Genomic DNA, 22,694 nt, shown 5'->3' with positions numbered 1-22,694 from the left:
TTTCTGGACACCACTGGCCATCCTCCAGTGAAGGTACCCGATTGCTGATGTGTTACCTTGGACACTTTATGGCCTTGACACTGTAACTGTGAACAAGTAAACCCCCTTTTATAAAAGCCAATCCACCTCTGGTGTTTTGCATTCTGGCAGCATTAGCAAACTAGAACAATTACCTACATATAAAAGCAACCATATGCATTAAGGCTCTGTGGTTGACTGGAAACATTCCTAGGATGAGATCTGCTAGTCTATCTGACTTCTGGGCTTTTTCTCCAAGTCTAAATTGTCTACAGGCCTTAATATCCTCTTCTTCATCATCCTTTACCCTTCAGTTGTTTCTGCTCCAAAAAAAATCTATTTCATTTACTCTATTATCTTTCTTCCTCTTTCTTCAATATGTTCATTATATAATCTTCCTGTTGGTCCTCTGTTCTGACTTCTACTTAATGTGCCCCTTTCTTTTCCTGTTTCTTTCTTAGGCCTAAATCATTTTACCCCTTTGTTTCCTCCTTGCATTCAAATTATGTGCATATCCATGAATTAGAGAACAGTTCAATTCCAGAAAACGTGAGAATAAGTTTTGTCATTCAATGTATTCATTCTGGGACTTCACACGGTATAACCACAGGGACAACTGCCAATAATTTAACCTGTAAGTTCAATACTAGAAATAGGAAGAAGTTGCTATAGGAGCATGAAATCATAGCTTCTTCCGGGTTGGTGGGAAAGAGGGAATAAGAAGTTAGAAAGGCTTTACCAAGGAGATATATGAGCTGGGTCTTTGAAAGATGAGTAGAACCTTGACAAGTTGAAAGTTAAAAGGATGGGGATAAAGCACAAAAAGATATTCTGGAGAAACAGCACAGAATTAGTCAAGGCACAAGGTAAAGTGCTTGACTGGTTAGAGAAAGTTAAGTAATTTGGTACAGCTGAAACAAATCACAGATGATGGGTGAGTGGTAGTTGAGTGTGGAAGGGTAGAATGGAACCAAATTGTGGATGACAGACACATATTTATCTTTAATTCTGTAGGAAATGGGGTATGACTAACTCTTTCTGAAGCCCTAAATGCAGAATATAAGACAAACTAGATGTGGCTTGCTGCTTGAAGAATTCTTACAATGTTTAAAAAAATTTTTAAACGGATTTCTTAAAGCAGGGGCTTATCTACATTAACCAATGTGTTGAATTAAAGTATAAAATCAAAACAAAGTAAGACAAGGCCTAAAATTAAAAGGTAAATGAAATAATCAGTTGATTCTGAAGATCTCGTTTACAGAAGCAAAGTTGCATCATTACATTAACTCATGGGTAAAACAAAGAAGAATGTAAAATGGAAAGGGACAGAAGAGAGAAAAAGGAGAAAGAAGAGAGAATGGACAAAGTAAACATAGGAAAGAGGGGAGAAATATAAAAACAAAGAGAAAACACCTTGCTAAATCCTAACTGTAGAAAAAATGTTGAATTAATGGTTGAGGTCAAATTAAAAAAAAATTTTTTTTAAAGTAAGTAAGATATACTACAAATTGGGATGAGAAAGGACAAACAGATTACAAGAGTGTAAAAGAAAACAAAGATGGAATAAAGGGGGAAATGATATGGAAATAAAGTGACTGAAACAATAAAACAAAATTGTAACATATATATATATACTTTTTCAAAATAAGCTTATAATATTCTGACAGGACAAAGAGAAATGCCAGTGCTTAACACAGACATGTTTACACCGTTATTTAGGAGTAAGGAGAAAACAAGACAGTGTAGCAGTTACATGTCAAGCATCCCTGGATTTGAATCGAAGTACTTCTACCTGCTAGCTATGTGATTGATCTTGGGAAAACACAGCAAATGGTTACAAGGATTGAAATAATACATGTACAATGACTAGAATATAGCGTTTAATAAATAAAAGCTGTGAGAGAAAATTAGTCCAGTCTTGATTACTATATGGAAGTAAAAATTCCAACAATTTTTCTAATCTAAAACATGGATTGTTACAGCACTTGATTTAAACTTTATTAGAACTGAATAAAGTCACTCATGTTTAGTCACACATTTTATTAAATCCTATGTGGGCAAAATGATAATCCATTTGCCTTCTTACCTTGTTTTTGCAAAAAGGTACTGAAGAAAATACAGATTTCAAGATCCTTAAGTGTGATTTTGAGGAAATATGAACAAAAATTTTTTGATCCCCAAATGCAAATCCATAAGAAATTATGATTTGATATAAACTTCCTGTACCCACAATTTTTCAAAAATACATCTCACCCACCAAGTTAATTAAAATTGCAGAATTCTTCCAATTTCCCACAGCTGGACAGTTTCAGGGTTTTTGGGTATTTCCCTTTGAGTTCCACATCGTAAATATGTGGATTCTTAACTGGGAGACCATGGACCACTAGGTCATGTACAAGCTTTGCAGAGTCCTTGAATATCATGAAATAGTGTGTGATATTTGGTGTGCATGTACATATGAACACTTTTCTGAGGCAAAGGTATATCTTTCATCAGGATTTTCAAAAGTTTCCCAAAAGCTTAAGAACCACTGTTAAGATACTTAAATGACCAGATTTATGTACAATGTGCAAAGTATTTGTCAATTTTGGTGTGTGAGATTCTTAGTTAAAATACATTATGAAGTTTACTGCCACAATAATCAGAAATCAGCATCTTCACTTCTTATGATTCACACAATCCTCAACTCATTGCAAACCAGCTTCTGTCCTCACTTCTGCCTACATGAAGTTACTGGTTGTTTAATTCAAAATACATTTGTTGGTATTTTATTTGACCCCTTGGTGGCATGGTAATATGGTTAAAAGTACAGATTGGAACTAAACTGCCTATGTTCAGGTCTTAGCTCCATCATTTTTTAGTGATTTTGGGCAAATTACTTAACTCTTCTGTGTCTCAGGCAGTATCCTTTGTCAAGTTTCTTAATTCATAAAATGGTGTGAACAGTACTTACATCACAAGGTCAGTATAAGAATTAAATAAGCTCCTAAAACAAAGAAAATATGATGCAAGTATTAGTTATTATCTGGAAACTCTGAGCACTCCCTTCTTGAAAGTCACTTGAAACCTGTCTCCTGTCTTTCATTCTGCTTTTGATGGCTCCTCAGTTTCAACCTCTTAATTCCAGTCTTGTCTCTCTCTAGTATCTTTTACACCATGGCAGGAATGATCATTTGAAACTATAAATATGATCTACCTTCCCTTGCGACAACCATTAGTGTAGTCTAAAATCTTTAGAATGGTAGACAAGTCTCTTTATGATACCGTACCAGCCTAGTTCTTTCTCATGTCTTCTCCCTTGCCAATCTTAAATTAAGCTGAACCAGGCCAGTACAATTCCCAAAATGTGCTTCCTTCTCTTAACTCATGTCTTTGTACATGCCACTGACTCTGCCTAGAAGCCCCATTCTCTGCCTTGTCCATAAATTCTTCCCTTACCAACAAACCCTTCCCTCAAGTAAATTAGGTGTCCTTTCTTAATGTGCCCCAATAAACCCCCACACAGTATTTATCATGTTCTAATTTAGATGCCTATTGGTTGCTCACATATTTCATCCATCAGATCTTCTACCTCCTATAAAGAACAGAAGTAGGAGCATTATTATGAATCTTATTCTCTCCTTTCTCTACCTCCCTAATCTTAACACCTTCTTGTTCCTTTGTTCATTATTTCCCCTTCTCCCTCATTTTTTTAAATTAACCTACTGAGATTAGGTAGAATCATACCTAGAAAGAATATGTGTACTTAATAAGTTAACTAAATAACAAAACTCCACACTGAGGAGAACATTCTAGAAGTATTTATTTCATTGCTGACCATCAGGTTGCAGCATGCAACTCTCAACGACGAGCTGCCACTCTCCACTCTAGAAGAAGCACCAAATGCTATGGTACCACTACTTAGGTTGTCAGTCTTTCAAAGGCTTTTATTACCAACATCATTACTCAGGGATGAGCCTTTCTGGGTCTTAAAAGCACTTATTCTCTCTAAAAAGTAACTTTATATTTCATGCACAAAGCTCCAATTGGCTGATTTAGGCCCAAAATGGGGAATCTTTTTTTTTTTTATTCTAGTTCTGTAAATAATCTTGTTATAAGGAAATAAGATTTTTTTTCTCTACCATGAATTAGGATGGTAGTTTTGATGATCCCTTAGAGTTAGAAAATTGCTTACCAAAGATGTTGAGAAATAAGAATTTGGCTCATTTTCCTGGGTAAGGAAAAGAAATATTTGCAGTACATCTAAGAATTACAGGTTATATTGTAGACCTTTGTGAAAATATTTAAAAGGCCTATTCTCCCAATTTAAAAAAAATTCCACCTCAGAAGGTAAAAGGAAATCCCTATCATCCCTGAGCAAAAATAGGAAAAAAATCATAGGTACTTTTATTAGTTAATAGAAGCCATTGTAAACGAGTTATCTATTTTTAGAACATACCCAGAGAATTTATACAAACTGAAACAGGAATGAGGAGTTTGCAGAGACTTTTCTCAGATAAATGTATTTAGTAGTTTGAGTGGTTGCTCTGCAAAAATTTTAAATTTAATTCACTACACAGCTAAACAGTTTCCATTTTGAAATTTGATAATATCCTGGAAGATGTTTATGGGGCACGAAACTATTGGGCACAGGGGAATTTTTTAAATGTTAGCAAACTGTGAAAGAGGAAAATAAAGAGTGGGAAAACAACAGTGGGGAAAGGATGAAGGGGCAAGACAAAGCTATAGTTATAAGTTGGACCTTTCTTCTCATTAAGTCAGGGACCTCTGGCCATCCATATGCTATATTCTCTCTTATATTAATATAAACCAGATGCTGAAAAATAAAATAAAAAGTTCCCCAAACTAATTTAGGTATTTTGTTTAAGGAGCAAATGACAGAACAATTTAGCTTCTTAATTAAGGAGTGCTATAATATAATTTCAAGGCATCGTAATGAGATTCATTTAACCCTAAAGCAATTGTGCAATAAGCAAAATATCATAAAAAGAAAACAACAAGGGTTAACTTCCTACAGGGGCCAACAGACAAGATCTATGCAGCACAGCAATTAACCTTCACATATTGGAGTTTTGTCTGAAGGGCCATCAAAAACTCAGATTATAGAAAATCACAAATGTCACCAACAAAAGGAATGTTGATTAGAGTCAAAAACTTCCCATAGGGCTGCTTTTTCTGAAGGAATTCAGAATGTTGCCAGTACAGGTTGGTTAAACCAAATCTCACTGATGGCTTCATTTGAGAATGAGAATGCCTCAGTCAGCGCTATTTAAAAAATGTAAAACACTGGGAGGGAAACAACAAAATAAAACAATCTACTGATCCCTAATAACATCCATGGCTTAGCACCCAGAGAAAGCCTCTGTCCCCAAAAGAGACTTTCTACATAGGGTTAAGCTTCATTAAAATGAGGTGTGACCTTTCATTTTCAGGACACGTCTTTTCTTGCAAGGTCTTTAGAGGCAGAAGTTCCACTTGGATTCTAATACACATCCCTGTGAGCTCAGCTTCCTGAAAACATACACCTGTTGGGTTCTAGGTTATCCTTTTCAGTGACTGGATTCACTAGTTCACAGCCACCAGAATCGCACATACACTATTAACATGATGAAAAATACAGCTACTGCTGCAAGTTTGGCATAAGTGGAACGCATGTTCAAGTACTTCGCATCCTGGCGGTATTTCTTGGACAGACTGGACAAATTGTTAGCCTTTGAATCCAATGCTGTCAAACAGGAAAAAAAGAAAACATTAATTAGTCCTTGGAAGTATTTTATCAAAAGTACTAAGACACAAAAATAACCAAAGTGAGTGGCGCTATATCAAATAGGCAGTAAATTATAGAGTTCTACTTGCATGAAAATTTATTATTTTTTAAGTAGTATAATGCCTTTTTTTCATCATATCAATATGTTTAAACCTCAAATAAGGGCTGTTTCTTCATGAGACCTAAAGCACTTTGCTTCAAGAGGACAGAAACAAGGCAACTAAAGAAAAGAAATGGAAGGAAAGGAATAACAAGGATATCAAACTGCTAAAACCCAAAATCCAAACAATCATGAAGCTTACATTATCATTTTTAAGGGAAAGGCTGTATACTGATTAACTCATATTCCTGAAGCAATATAAAATCTACAATACAATGTTAAATTATCAGACCAAATTATGTTCAAATTCTTGAGATGGTTAGAAGCAAAGGCTCTGGCCTCAGACAATTTGGTTCAGATCTCAACTGCAAAAGCCATGTGATGGTCAAGTCACTTAACTTCTCTAAGACCCAGTTTCTTCATCTATAAAATGGAGATAATAGTAACTACATTGATGGTAGGTACATGAGAATGCATATAAAGTGGGCACAATGACTGTATATGGTAAACACTTGATAAGTGTCAACTGATATTATTAAAATAATAATTGTAATCATTGTCATAATCTTTTAATGGTCTAAATCATATTCTCTCATATTTTGAAAACTGATAATCCAGGTAAGATAAAACTCAAGTAACCAGAAAATTCAATTAAATGGACACTGAGCATTAAGTTTTATTCCAGTGGTGACTGCTACCAAATTCCTAAGACTCTCCACATAGTAAAGACTAATACGAAGGTAAAGCTATCAGAAATTATATTTCTACAGACATAGGAAAGTTATATTGTAACTAAAATATAATAACAGGTAGTAGAAAACCACCAGTATCTAGTACACAAGCTTTTAAGCATTTTCTACAGTTTTTTTTTTTCCCTATAGACATTATTAAGGTTTTCATCTTCTTATAATTTTTAACTGAGCACTTATGGAAATAGCCAGATAGACAAAAGCTATATTGGATTAAATATAGGACATATTTTAATAACAAGAACAAACTCTCAATTTGACATAAATGGATTCTGATCAACTTTAAATTCTGAAAAACTATCTTGCAATCTGAATTTGCTTTTTCTTCTTTATAGAATGCTTTTGGAATACTTGGACTTGCTTAATAGAGACTGGTTTTGATTGGGAAATGTGGCATTACTTAATGACATAGGTATGACAGTCACTTCTAAATTAGCAACTGGTCCTGTAAGAAAAATACCTAGCTGTGCAAAAAAAAAAACAGCAAGAGAATGAGAAACAACCATGGCAATGCTGCAAGGAATCTTTCTAGCCAATCGATTAAAACGTACACTCCACTGAACAGGGGTTTTTAACTATTGTATTCATTGCTGTTATCCCAGTGCCTAGAACAGCTCTGAATAAATATTTTCTGAATCAATCTCTATCTGACAAGAGTAATTAGGCAGAGGAACACTTATTAGACACTACACAATAAATAATAGTTAAGAAAATTCCTCTACATAAGAACATTTTGAAACACATGAAATCATAAACACAAAGCTACAGAGTGAAGAAGTCATTTAGCAAATATTTATGTTACAGGCACTGTGCAATGTGCTGGAGGATACGATGATCAAAATGTACATGATCCTTGCCTTTGTAGAATTTATAGTCTAATGAGATAATATCTTTGAATGGGGAAGAAAAGAAAAACATGGCTTAAAGAAACTGGTGTGTTTAGGCAGTAAAAAAAAGCATAATTTGATCTTGCTGAAAGAACTCACAGAACTTGAGTCTTAAATGCAAAGTAAACTAGCTCTAAAACCTTAGAAATCAGAAAGCGAAGAAGGCATGAAAGATGGAGTCTCATTGTGAAGAAGCTTAAAGAGGAGGAAAACATTCTTTGAGGTTGGCTAATCTAACTGTCCTTCAAATATACTCTGTTCAGAGCATTTTTCCTTTCACGTAGAAGACTACTCTCACTCCCTCCTAATCTATCTAAATTCAGGGAATCTTTCCTGTTCATCCATTTATCTACTTCCCTCTATACTTTTATAGCTTTTATTGTTTATATATCCATTTAAAACCCTTAAGACAGTGAAGGTGGACAAGGATACTGGAGGCCAAAAGATTCTGCCATGTATCAGCAGTGACATGGCACTGCTTCTTTATCTGTAAAACTGGTTTGACACAACCTATTTCACATGGAATTACTAAAGATTAAATAAAATATATGTAAAGTCCCCCAGTATACTATCTAGCACAAAGTGCTTGACAGATGTTTGTTCCCTTATACTGTCTATTAATTATTCTGTGAGGATGTTTCTTATCTTGCCAAACAGATCAAGCTACTTAAGGATAGAAAGGTACTTTTTATTCAATCAGCACATCAGCTTTGATTTAACAAGTAAAGCACTACAAGAGAATCCTTTACACTGCTGCTTAATTAACCAATATATGAATTTTGGATCAAAGAAAAATTCCTTTGCTGTTCTATTTTATCCCAGGGAGAAAATGGAAGTCTGTTATGATAAAAATTTTCAGGTTCAGTCACCCAAATTTTGATGTTTACCAACTGTGAAGCTATATACTGGGATAATTGCTAACTATTAACATAAGGGTTAAACTTGTACTTCATACAATGGGAGAAACCACATTTACTAAGAAAACATAAAGGAAGGTTGAATTCAATAAATATTTATTAAGGCATCCTTTTGTGACCATTACTGTGAGGGATACAAAAGAAATATATGAAATAGATATGAAACAGTTAAATATTACCTTTAAAGAACTTACATGCCCACATTAAACATTAAAGTAAATACATATATTTATACACACACACACACACACACACACACACGATTATATGCGAAAAACCATTATGTAGCTAAGTGTTCCAAGAGTTAGCTAAATACTTGGAACAAAGTGCTCCAAGAACAGAAGAGATTAATGTGAGGTGGGCTGTAATGATCAAGAAAGGCTTTTTTGAAGAGGTAAAAAAACTTTTTGTCTATATTTTAAAGAACAGGTCCAGTATCAGATAAGAATGGGCCATTAAGGATGGTGAGGAAGCTGACCTGGCTGAGGTAATATGTTTGTGAACTAGGGAGAATGAGAGCCACTTGCAATCTCCTTATTTTTTACTATATAGAACACAATGCCTGGCACATAACAAGCACTCAATAACAATGACTAAGTGAAGGAAAAGTAAGTTGAGACCAGATTGGATTTTATCTTGCAGTTATAAATTTTAAAAGTTTTTCAGCAAAGGAATGCCTAGATCAAAATGACATTTTACAAAGATTTGCCTGATAGCAGTAAAGTATCTAAATAGCCTACTCAGGAAACCACTGCAATAAATCTTTTGACAACTTCCACTCATTCTTCTTTTTATTTCCCTTAACTTGTACAAGTGTTTCTGTATAAAATTCACGAGTCTGTAAATATCTTGGAAACGATAGTTGCTTCTGATATGTATGATTCCTTTGCACTATTACCACCCAATAAAAATTAATCATGCTGGGGAAAAAAAACAGATATGGGAAGCTTTCTAATGTAATCTATTTCTAAGAGACAAATTCTTAACAGTGCTAGATAGAATTTGACAGCATAAACAGTACCCTAAAATAAACCTCTCAGACTCATGAAATGAGAACTCCTTCATAATACTCTTAGTGCATTAGATACCTGAGAGTGCTTCTCCCCGCTGTAACACTTCTTCAATATTGGCTACCATGATTCTCTGCACATCTTGCAATTCAGTGTTGATGGAGCCTAGGTTTCTCCGAGCACGACTGTCGATGTACAGCTTTTTGGTTTTCTGAATATAGGTATCTGGAATGAGGAAGAAAGCGGCCATTAACAACTTCTTTCATGTCCGTCAAAGTACTGAAGTAGAATCAGAAGCTCTGAGTTTAGTCCTGGATCTGCCACTGTTCATGGTTAATCAATTCTTGGGTATCAAAATCTGGGCTTTTTCTTTTTAATTTGTAAAATGTAAAGATTAAACTAGATGGCCATTTAGGAGAAACGTCCTTTGTACACCTTTGAATATCTACTATCAGGATCCTTATAGAGAAGTTAAGACCTACTATAGCAAGCCTTTCCTGAAAGCTGACATTTTCAAACTGTATTCCAAGGGCCCTTAGAGTTTCATTACTTAACTCTACACATTCCTTGAAAGGAAGAATGCTGGCAACAATCTAGCATCATTACAGCCTGGCAGAAAAGTTACACGATCACGAAAAGGTTGAAAAACATTGCCTTATTTTCTTTAACATACATTCCCAATTTCACCCTATTCTTAAAACTTCAGGTAAAGCAAATGTGTGACTGGGGATCAAATTAGCACTATAAAATTGTAGACCCATCCATCTTCAGTCCTCATTTGTATTTCTTAAAACTGTAAGAAGAATGACTTACTACTAAAGATTATATTCTCAACTTTTAGCAAAAATCTTATGTTACATGTGCTGGTTACCTGTCATTTGCCTCTTTAGAGCTTCTCTCCACCCTTTTGCACCTGGCCGCCTGCCCTGGGAAGTTGAACTGTATGAATGATATCCAGGGACTCCTTCCCTCTAGCTTCCAGTTAGATTCAGCCAATGGGGAGCCCCAACAGTTGGGAAGAAGAGTGGAGAGTGATGGTATTTATTCCCCTGGCTCCTCCCTGAGAACCCTGGGCTGCAGTATCCTTGTACCAAAAGTTATTGCTCCTTCTCTATAATTTTAAAAGAAGTAAGCCTTTTCTATAAATCTCCTTTCAAGTTCCAGAAACTGTTTCTTCCCCTCATTCCTTTAGGCCTAGGTAACAACTACCACATTACTGTCCCAAGTTACTGCTGTACCTTGTGTTTCTACAACCCATTCATACCTTTGTATATAGTCTCTCAGGCTAATTTATATGTAGTATCTATTTCCTGTATTTCCCATGCAACCCTAGTACATCAGTCTTTTTTGGTTCACTGGCCTGTTATTGTCTACAAAAATAAAACTGGGAAAACCAGACATTATATAATCTGGAGAGAATTTGTAGTTACAAAACACTGTTTTATTGTTTTTTTACTTTTTTGCTAATTTTGTTCTGTGATTAAAAATCAAGATGACTCACTTATCTAACAAACCTGAAATACTTCAGAAACCGACATAGTGAAGATAATTTTTTTAAGACTAAAAATTCCAGTGAGGAAGTCTGATCCTACTTGACCTCACTTCCTGTACACAGGGCATTTCCTTTGATGTACTGCCATCAGATACTTTACTAGGCTTGACCAGTGATAAGTCTTTCTATAATTGTTGTACAAATATGGACACCCATGTTCACTACTTCTGCATGTAGTAAATGTTTTGCCCTAATACCATATATATGCTAGTACTTAAAAAAAAAAAAATTAAAGAATCTTACTCTACCAAAAGAAAAAACTTTACTCTTTTCTAATTTCCATATTCTGATCTCCATAAAATGAACTTTACTGTGTGTGTGTGTGTGTGTGTGTGTGTGTACTGTCTGTTTGTGGGTTGGGGGAAAGAAGAACTCAATTATTATATGCCAATCAAGTAGAGGCACATTCCCTTGCCACACATAACCCTAATGAATAACCAAATCAAGGGGCAGTAAGTTCTATGGGGAAAAGATCAATAGACCAGAGAAAGTCACCTGTAAGAAGAAACCCTCATTCATTCAAAACGACAAAACAAGGTAGAATGAGAGAAGAGGCAGAATCCAAAACCTCAGTAAAAATGTGTCATGATTTTATCAGTGTAACAAATAGCTTCTCCATATTGTTTGCTCCCTTGATAGAAAAGTGGAGAGCAAAAACTTACCAAACTCAATAAAGGAATAAGGTCTAGACACAGTGGGCACCTTCTTCCCATGCTGTTCATCGAACTCTGAGTGCAAATCTTCTAGGTAGGCAAAAGCCAACTTCTTCGGGAAGGCAGCTTCACACAAAACCAAGTAACACACCCCCTGCTCAATAATGTAGCTACAGAGACAAAAAAGCATGAAAAAGTTGTGGAACAGCAGTACCTCCAGCAGTTTAAATCAGTACCACACGAACTTTCAAATATCAGAGTCAATTTCAAACCACAAATCCTTGGAATCAGAAAGCAAACACCTTTCCATTATTAGAAGTGTATTCCATAAAGACTATTTAAACATGTTTATTGTAACTGTTTATTTATCACACAATTCCTCAACTAAAATACTAGATATCACCTATACTGTTATCTATTATTGCACAGTTAGTACAGCATTCACTAGACATAGGCTAACGGGTTAAATTACAGTAAGGATGTTGAATAAACAAACCAATATTTCAGTTTTGTAGAAGAAGAACCAAAGAAGTTGTTTTCATGACGAGACTATATTTTAAAAGTTAACTTTAAAAAATTCTTAGCATTCTAATCAGCTGGTACTCATACTGCTGCTTTTCATACCTAAATGACATTAAAGAAATCAGTATTATACTCACTGAAAAGTCATGGCTCCTGCTTCCAAGGTACATCTGGTGGGGGACTGTTCATTCAGCTTTCGAAAGAGTTGCTTAGCCTGACTCTGGTACTGCTGAAGGTCTCGGCCAGACTGAAACAAGATATTTTCACTTAAGAATTTCCCAGCAAAAAAGGTGTATCAATTAGTGAGAAACATCATGATATTATGAGGACACTGTGACTAAAATCCTTCATTTACAGGTGTTATGGATTGAATCATGTCCCCTGCAAAGATATGTTCAAGTCTGAATCCCCAATCCTGTGGATGCAAACCCATTTGAAAATAGGACCTTTGAATATGTTATTACTTAAGGAGAAAACAAACTGAATCAGAAACGGTATAACTGGGGTCCTCATAAGCAGAGAAAATTTGGACATGGTAGTATGAGGCTGATGGGGAAAGGGTTGGCCATGTGACAGAGGCAAAGACTGAGTTATGTACTGCCAGCAAGCCATAGCCAGAATGCTACAGACTGCAGAGAAAGCACAATCCTGCTGATATCCTGATTTTGGACTTCTAGCCCCAAAACTGTGAGACAATAAATTCCTGTTATTTAAGTCAATTAGTCTGTGGTACTTTATTACAGTAGCCTGGGCAAACTATGACAACAGGTTAACAAGATTCATTTTAATAAAAGAAAGATGGCCTACTTTCAGAGCAAAAACAAAGCTCTAGCTCATAGTCCAAGAAAATCACATTTGTTATCTGCTAAGAAACAAAAGTGTACACCTCAACTACATTTAAGGCACTTTCAGATTTCATTTCAGTGTTCTTTCCAATACCAGGTCAGTGCCCTCCTCTGAACCCATTTCACTTGTACAAACTGGTATAGAACAGCATAACATGTGCTGTACTCAAGGGAAAATCCTAGAAACAAGACTGATGAGTCTCATTTTTATACTTGACAATCAAGCAGAATCTTCCACAGAATGTTATAGTATTGAGCATTTAAGCAAAACTAAATGTGTATTCCCATGATTGCAAATTATTATGAAAACTATCATTACAATTAGGTAAAAACGATCAAGAGTAAGGATGAAGATTGGAAAGTCAAATATCCTTTCCTGCATAAATCTATTTGGTTCCCAAGTGTGATTAGAAAGAGTTTAGACAGCAAATTTGGACATGGACGGACACTGTGTTGAATTTATTTGTTTCTTGAGCTTTTTGACCATTAAATAATAGGAATTCAAATAACATGGGATTCATCCCAAAACTTATCTGAATCAAATTGGTTCCTGAGTTTAGACAGCAAAAGTTTAGATAACAAGGGGTACAGGTACACAAAAACTAAAATAATTTTTAGATGATAGGGTTATAGGCAATATCTTCCTGAAAAATTTGCAAATGATTTTACAATTGGAGAAAAAAAAAAAAAAAAAGGAAGAAAGTCTATTGAGGTTAACAGCAATGTCATTTCAGAGAAAATACCTCGCTAACCTACTTGATCCAAAGGGGAAAAGAAGTGCATGAAGGAGAAACAAATATACATTATTTATTTGTATCTCAATATTATTCCTATGGTTCCACACACTGAAGGAAAAAACCTTCTGCCATCTAAGGAAAGGAATTATTTTATTTTGAAATTATTTATTTTGGATTGAAAGATCCAGGTGTTTAATAATTAAATGTTTAAATAGAAAAGTGCTATACTAGGTTCTCCCAGGGACTGTGTCTGAGGTCTAACTTTGAGAAAGTACAAAGTGAAATCTTAAAATTCTAGATACTGAAATGTTGAGCTAACAGTAAAAATAAGGGATGAAATAGTATGAGTGGCACATGAGCAAGTGTATAAGTTAAGGATAGTAAGATTATAAGCTACACTAAATTGGTGAACTGGAAGTTTCAACATGGCTGCAGGTGAAAAAGTATGAGATGAACCAGTAGAGTTAGGCAGAGGCTACTAAATTTATAAATTTGTGAATTTATCTTGCTTAACATTGTCCTGTGGCAATGATTTGTTATAACACTACTCATCTGAGAAATATCTCTATATTAACATACAAATGTATGTATGTAATATGTATCTAAATATAAAATTTCATATATTAAACAGTACTTTATAATAAATACTATATATTAATATTATTACATTAAATAGTACTACTAAAACATATTTTTTCTTGACTGATCAGCCAGTAAAGGAGAGTGAACACTTTCATATGCATTCAGCCAACAAAAGCTAAGTAGAAAATACCCTGCTTTCCTAAATTTGAATGGTAATTGCCAACCTGTTTGCTTCACCAATGCCACTATGTGGCATTCTGAAGAAATAGACCCACAACAGTGTATAAAAGGATGCAAATAATGTTGAAAATGCAACCAATGTGCCAAGAAAGAATATCAGCATAGATAAGTGATATTCAACCTTTGCTGCACTCTAGAATCACCCAGGGATTAAAAAAAAATAATAATAATCATGCCTAATCTCTACCCTCAAACAACTAAATCAGCATGTCCAGAGGAGAGACTGGTATTTTAAAAACCAACATAAGTCAGCATCACTCCATACAGCAACTGTTAAAGAAGCTGAAAAAGAGATCAGACTACAATTAGCAATATGAATGAAACAGACTTGGTTAGGACTAAAGTGAAGTAGAATACAGGTAAAGCATGATATTGACTATATTTTAAAACTTCAACTTCTGTGTTGAGAGGAAGAGAGGTTTATTTGGTACAAAATTTATATTCTCTGTAGCATACTAATTTACCTGTATGGTCAGTCTATTTAAACAACATAATCACATGGAACTGAAAATAGGGAATGAGATCTTGTTATTATGTACAGGCTAATATAATACTCCAATACATCCTAGCATATTTTGGTCAGAAAATAAAAAAGTATTTGCAAAGTCCCTCAGGGACTGGGGAAAATTGTGGAACTATTAAACTTCCCCACCTGGGGAATTTCTCATAATCTTTTAAGCAATAGGGCCTCCAATTAAATAAGCCAAGCCCTCAATTTGGGGCTTGCCATTACGAAACTTCTCTCTCCAATGGCAAAGCTAAGCCTATTTATAACTATGCCTTAGAGTCACCTCCAGAGAACCTCTTCTGTTGTTCAGATGTGGCCTGTATCTCTTAAGCCAACTCTACAAATTAACTCACTACCCTCCCACCTACGTAGGACATGACTCCCAGGGGTATAAGTCTCCCTGACAACGTCTGACATGACTCCCGGGGATGAGCCTGGTCCTGGCATTGTGGAATTGAGAATGCCTTCTGGACCAAAAGGGCGAAAAGAAACGAAGCAAATTAAAGTTTCAGTGGCTAACACATTTCAAATGGAGTTCAGAGGTCATTCTGAAGGTTATTCTTATGCATTATTTAGATATTACTTTAAGTTTCTAGTGTATTAGAAAGCTACAAGGAAATAGCTAAAACCGCTGAACTGTAATCCAGAAGCCTTAATGATGATTGTATAATTAGATAGCTTTGATCACGTGATTGTGTGATAGTGAAAACCTTGTGACTGACACTCTTCTTTATCCAGTGCATGAGCAGATGAGTAATAAAATAAAGACAAAAAAAAAATAATAATGGGGGGTTGGATAAGGGGTATGGGATGTTTTGGGTGTTCTTTTTCTTTTTTTTTTTTTTGGAGTAATGAAAGTGTTTTAAAATTGACTATGGTGATTAATGATGATACTGTGAGCCATGGATTTTATACTTTGGATGGATTATATGGTGTGTGAATATATCTCAATAAAATTGCATTTAAAAAAAAAAAGAACACAGCCACAGATGTTAAATGTTTTTCTTTTAACAGCTGAAGGAAGATGAACATCTTAAAGGGGCTAGGTGAAACAGACAGCAAAAATTGGCTGTCAGACAGACTAGTACAAACACTTGGGCTTTATAAGATGCATGTAAACATCACTGTAACTTGAGAGAAAAAGACTAACAACTGTTATCAGCTAGAAGAAACTATGGCTAAAAGCAGTATAATTTCAGGGCTTTGCAAAGAGCAAAGCAGTGATTGCCAATGTACAATGTACAATACTGGGGACATATTTACATAGGGATAGTGCTGGTTCAGTTAGCATTACCATTTCTGAGTACAGAATGCTGGCACAATCTTTGGAAGGTAATTTGGCAATATGTTTCAGAAACTGTCTAAAATTTTGCAAATGTTTTATCTAATAATTCTACATCTGTGAAAATATACATACACATTCTATATGTGTTAATGAAATAATTATGAATGTACATAAAAACAAAAAACAAATGTTCAGTAATAGGGTAGGAGACTAGTTAAATGGTATATGGTTTATTCGTATAATGGAATACTATCTAGCCATTAAAACTATATGAGAAAATATTCATTATACACTGTTAAGGGAAAGTCTTACAGTCCTACTCAGTATTTAATAAAACATGTTTAGATGTACAGAAAAAGTTTAAGGTTTGTGCTGGTTTGAATGTATTATGTCCCCCAGAAAAAGCCATATTCTTTGATGCAATCTTGTGGAGCAGATGTTTTAGTGCTGATTAGATTGGAATCCTTTGAGTGTTTCCATGGAGCTGTGACCCACCCAACTGTAGGTGATAATTCTGATGAGATAATTTATGGATGCATGTCCCCACCCATTCACCCATTCAGAGCGGGCCTTGATTACTGGAGCACTATATAAGCTCAGACAGAAGGAGCAAGCTTGCTACAGCCAAGAGGGACACTTTGAAGAACGCACTGGAACTGAGAAAGGAGCTTCAGCTTACAGAGACATTTTGGAGACGGACTTTGAAAGCCGACTTTTGCTCCAGAGAAGCTAAGAGAGGACAAACGGCCCAAGAGCAACTGAGAGTGACATTTTGGAGAGAAGCTGAAGCCTAGAGAGGAATGTCCTGGGAGAAAACCATTTTGAAACCAGAACTCTGGAGCAGATGCCAGCCACGTGCCTTCCCAGCTAACAGAGGCTTTCCAGATGCCATTGGCCATCCTTCAATGAAGGTACCTGATTGTTGATGCGTTACCTTGGACACTTTATGGCCTTAAGACTGTAACTCTGTAACCAAATAAACTCCCTTTTATAAAAGCCAATCCATTTCTGGTGTTTTGCATTCCGGCAGCATCAGCAAACTAGAACAAGGTTATACATCAAAATGGCTATAATTTGAGTAGGAATTATGGGTAATAATCACTATTAATCCTTTTGTTTGTACGTATTTACTGGACATTCTATAATAAGCATGAATTAATTTTATAATGGAAAAAAATTATTCATTCATCTATTCTGGTTTACTGCATACTTACATCCAGACTATTAAGTGCAATTCTGGTCTGTGAACTATAAGAAAAGCAAAATGGTATTAGAGAAGATTCTTCAGAAATGGGTAAATGAAATTATTGAGTGCTCACGTTCCACCAAGCAGTGTTTTAAATGCTATACATAACTTAACTGATTTAATCCTCACAACTGCCCTATGAGATAATGGGAATTATTATGTCCACTTTATAGATGAGTCAAATTTGCAAAAAAACGCTTTACATAAATTAATTCATTTAATCCTTACAACTACCCTATAAGGTGATTAGTATTATTACACCCATTTTATATTTGAGAAATTAAACTTGCCCAAGAACTCAGGTCTAATAATGGAAGGAGCTAGCATTTGAATAAAGGCAATCTGGCTCTGGAGTCCCTGCTATACCACCTGTATAACTAAAATTACTTCAATGATAGAACAACCACTTTCGAGGTGATGGCTCACTATTTAATGTTAAATCTAATTCATAGGAAAGGCTCAAGAAACCACATGGTAGCTCTGCACTAGATCTCCCAAAACAATAATCACCGCTTTCTAGACAGATTCTTGGTTTGCTTTCAGGACTAACATTACAAAGGATGTATAGTCAGTCAGTCCACCTAAAAATAGTTAGATAACCTGATTCTGCTTTCTACTTCATTTAGTATAGATCTGATGAGCCTTGTATACCATGTAAAGATAAGTTATCTGTTAGTAAACCAACAATAAAGTGGATGAGAATGACTGAACAAAATCTGAAACTAATTTGAGGTTATTCAAAACAATATTTAGAATCTGACTCTGCATATATTATAAAAGGTACAAGGTAGTCATTTGCAACACAACCATAATACTTTTCCTTATAGTTACATAAGACTGCTGAACAATTACATCAAATGTCATCATTTTCTTGCTCTTTCAAGAATGTTTAGCTAAGCTCTTACCATTTTAAATCTCTGCTGAAATCAGTTGGTCAAAGGCCAGCAGCACCAAGAACTAACAATCTACCTATAAAAGCAATTTGAGTAAGCTGATTAATCAACTTCAGTAACTGGGAAGAGGAGACAATTTAACTGTACAGTGGACTATCTGCTTTCTTGGAGCTCCCTGCTGTCTACTTGGTTAGATCTAATACCTGCTTCAAGTCCGGACTGTCCTTTACAGAGTTAGGGAAAAATGAAAGAGAGGAATATAGTTCATTTTGAGCTAGAACAGAAAGGTCAATGAAAAAATTCCAAACTTCATAAATGGAGAAACACACCAGAATGAACCAAGAAAGAAAAAAGACAAGACATCAGTTTAGGAAGCCTAGGTTGGAGAAGAAAAGCTCATCATTCTACCTGCCTAGACCTACACTGCTAGTTAAACACAGAGGAAACATTGTGTACCTGATACTCAGTCTCTAACATATTGAGAATTTTACTCTCTATTTTATTATCTGAATAACTGTTCATCTCCAGTAATAGGCACCTTGTACAGGGACTGGCACCTAGTAAGTACCTGAAAGATGATATCTATTATCAATGAGAAAAACTGAAAGTATACTGAATTACTTGGCCTGGACAATTAGGGTACTGAAGTATAAAACTATTTGATTGAGATTTCCATTTCTTTCTGGACTCCTAAGAATTAAATACATCTTTAACAAGTACTAGAATAAGGTAGTACAGTACAGTGATTAGGAAGTAAGGCTCTACTCTATATAGAGTCAAACAGATACTGATTAAAATCCAATGGTTTTCAACCAGAGTTAATTATGGTCTACCATGTGACATGTTTTTGGCTGTCACAACTAGGGGGAAGGGGATTGCTACTGGCACCTACGGTGCAGAAGCTAGAGATGCTGCTAAACATCATATAGTGCACAGCGTAGTTCCTCACAACAAAGGACTGTCCATCCCGAAATGTCAATAGTGCCAAGGTTAAAAAACTTTGATTAAAAATCCAGCTATGGTACTTATTAGCTGTGTGACTTGATGCAAGTGATCTTTCTTCTCCAAGCCTCAGAATTTCCTTGTCTGTAAATGGGAATAACAGTACCTATTCTAATATGGCTGGTATGAGAACTAAATGAAATAATAGGCTTAGCACAGTTCTTGGTATGTGGTAGGCACCCTCTAAATGTTCTGAAATATATTTAGTATACTAATTCTAATGGCAAAAATAAAGTCTAGGATTCATATTTTTGCAGACATTAAATGTTTAAGAAAGTCTTTATTATTCAAAGTAAAAATTCCTAAAGGAAAACACCATGGAATTACAATCACATAAATATTTTTGTGTAAAATTTCTTTCCTTGTCAATTAAACAAAGCGACCCATCTTGGTAGGGCAATAACTAAGTTTAGAATTAAATTAATACATGCATAATACTAATTCAATTAATTTTTTACTACAGTATCAAGGCACAGAGTAGGGGCCCATTGATATTAAGCAAATTTTCAACTTTACATTGTATTCTTTGCTCACATTAGAAATCGATGTAACAGTTGGAAAATGACCAGATTTTTTTCTCCCTTGGGAAAACTATTTCTCACTGGAACTACATATGCTTCAAGAAAAATTTTCCCATCCTATCTTCCTTGTTCAAATCATGTTCTTAGATCCATTTTAACAATTCCACTCCTTCTGCAAAGTGATCCTACATAAATCTTGCTTAACAAATTGGAGAAGAGAAAAACATTTCACTGTCAAAACTTAAGGACAAGTTATATCTTCCACGTTTTTTTCAATGAATAAACTTTGCTCTGCCCAATAACTAAGTCATAACTTAGTATGACACGGAACTTCATATTCTGTGACACTACTCTTCTAAAACTGAAAGTAAACAAATATCCAAATCAAAACTAAAAAAGCAAATAACTATATAGCAGAGTTCCTTACCGCTAGAACTCCCTGTCAGCTTAGATGTCATTTCCTCTGGGAAGACTTTCCTGATCTCCAACTTAGATGCCTTTTTCATGTTCAACTACAGAAACTTCTTCCTTTTCCATACAACCTAGTGAATTGCTTCTTAGTTATGTCTTTTCACTAGATTGTAAACGCCATAAAGACAGGGACTATGTCTTCTAATACCCGTATGAACACCATGCCCACATTTGATGGGCTCAAAAAATGTTTTTGTTTTTTTCTTTTTTTTTGGATGAATACACGAATGAAAACTCCAAGAAAAAAGAATGTGCACTTTTTTCTAGAACACCTTAATTTATTTTTTAAGTAGAGAAGTTTTAAGTTTACAGAAAAATCAAGCAGAAAATACAGAGCTCCCATATACCCCCTTCCCACACAGTTTCCCTATTATTAACACTTTGCATTAGCGTGGTAACCATGTTACAATTGATGTAACAATACTATTATAATTATACTATCACTATAGTCCATAGCTTACGTTAAAGTTCAGTGTGCTGTATGGTCCTAAGGTTTTTTTAAATTTTTTATTCTAGCAACCTAAAATGTCCCCTTTCAATCATATTCAAACATATAATTCAGTGGCATTAATTACAATAATAATGCTGTGCTAGAATGCCTCTTTTTCACCTCAAGGATCTTTAAAAATTACTAGGCCATACGAGAAAATAAAATAAAATTGGTCACTTAAACAAGTTGTTATAAATTCCGTTCTCACCCTCCCTTCTTCAGGGACCTCTCTATGCATTGTGATTGTAAGGCACAAAGATATTTGGAGCTTTTGAGGTATTTTTTTTTTTTAAAGTAAATTCAAGAAACTTCTGAGTACTTACTAAGAATAAAGCTACCGTTGTAAAAGCTATGGGGAGCACAAAGATGATTAAGACTTGTCACTCACCTTCTAGGAAACTCAGTTTTTTTGAAAGGCAAAGAAAAATAAAGAACAAAGGTACAATGCATTGCAGGAATATAGCACAGGAGAATAAATTCCACCAGGAGGAATTTAATATAGCTTATCAGAGGAAGTGGTAATTGGGCATAATCTTGAAAGAAGCTACTGTACTTAACTTCAACAGGTGCCTATATGTGGCAATAGTACCTTACCCACTTGCAATGGATATCAGCAAGTTAGGTCAAGGATCAAGTATTACAATAAACGGAATTGAAGAACTTAGAAAGGAGCTGATTTTTTCCCACGATCCGTCCTTCAGCAACCTTACTAGCAGCATAAAATTAGAAGTCCTGAATTTTAGCAAATTTCCTAAAGAGCTACAGAACACCAGGTGATAATCAGCTGATCATACCCCTTCCCCAGAGCGTTTCTCTGGAGAAACAGGTTAACACAAAAATCTACCTCCACCCTTATGAAAGATTTCCTCTCAGAGGTAGTCTTTTCACTGCTAAAAGATAAAGATCATTCCAAAGGAGTCAGGGACGCTTGGGAAATGGCAACGATCTCCCGCGTGCTAAGAAGGATTCCCGAGCTGAGAGCGAAGCGGGGATTAGGGGTCACGGGGCTGTTTTAGGAGCTCACCTGTTCGTCCTCCTGCATAGAGGCGGCCAGCGGGAGCCCATCCGCCACTCGGGCGATCATCGTTAACAACACCATCTTCACAGGCTACAGGGAACCAACACTGGCCGGGACAGACGTAGACGTCGTCCTCACCTTCTCTGCCTGGATAAGTTGTATCTTTACCACAGTTCCCAGAGATCAAGCTGCTTACGTCTCCACTTCCCGCTGAGGTGGCCGGAAACAGCTAAGGAGCGCTTCACTACCGGTCCTCTGAATTGGATCCCGACCGAAAACCATAACTACCGGAACACTAGTTCCGCTGTCGCTCCTTTCCTTTCATGAAGTCCTAAGGCCCCGCCCACTTTTCTTTATTGAGAGGCTGCAACAGGCCTTTCCCCCTACGGGGGCGTGGAATACAAACAAACAGAATTTTCTGTTTCCTGATAACTATAAGTCAGGGGAGAGGGCTGGGAAGATGGTTGGGAGTTAACTGGTACTTACATGAAGAGTGTATGAAAAAAGTGAAAATCAAGTTATATTTTGATATTAAATATATATTTCTAGGCCCAGATTTTTGTCCGTTTTTTGTTTGTTTATTCTTTATCTCCAGAGCCTTAAATCATTTCTGGTAAGAAGCCAATACTTATTTGTTGTATGTGTAAACAAATGAACAAGAACAGGACCTCAAAGTTCACC

General features: G+C 35.5%; 1 protein-coding gene across 1 annotated transcript; it reads right to left on the bottom strand.

Moving 5' to 3' along the window:
- Positions 1-3,803: 3,803 nt before the first annotated feature.
- On the bottom strand, positions 3,804-22,228 carry SEC22B (SEC22 homolog B, vesicle trafficking protein). Its single transcript, XM_037826238.1, has 5 exons — positions 22,020-22,228; positions 12,313-12,422; positions 11,663-11,823; positions 9,527-9,673; positions 3,804-5,743 (listed from the first exon to the last, which is right to left on the bottom strand). The coding sequence occupies exons 1-5, from the start codon at positions 22,092-22,094 to the stop codon at positions 5,589-5,591; spliced, it is 648 nt and encodes a 215-aa protein (XP_037682166.1). The 5' UTR covers positions 22,095-22,228; the 3' UTR covers positions 3,804-5,588.
- Between the last annotated feature and the right edge of the window lie 466 nt (positions 22,229-22,694).

The sequence above is a fragment of the Choloepus didactylus genome, chromosome 2, assembly GCF_015220235.1.
Source record: "Choloepus didactylus isolate mChoDid1 chromosome 2, mChoDid1.pri, whole genome shotgun sequence".
Lineage (NCBI taxonomy): Eukaryota > Metazoa > Chordata > Mammalia > Pilosa > Megalonychidae > Choloepus > Choloepus didactylus.
Note: the sequence above shows the minus strand (reverse complement) of the source record. Positions and strands in the feature narration are given on the sequence as shown.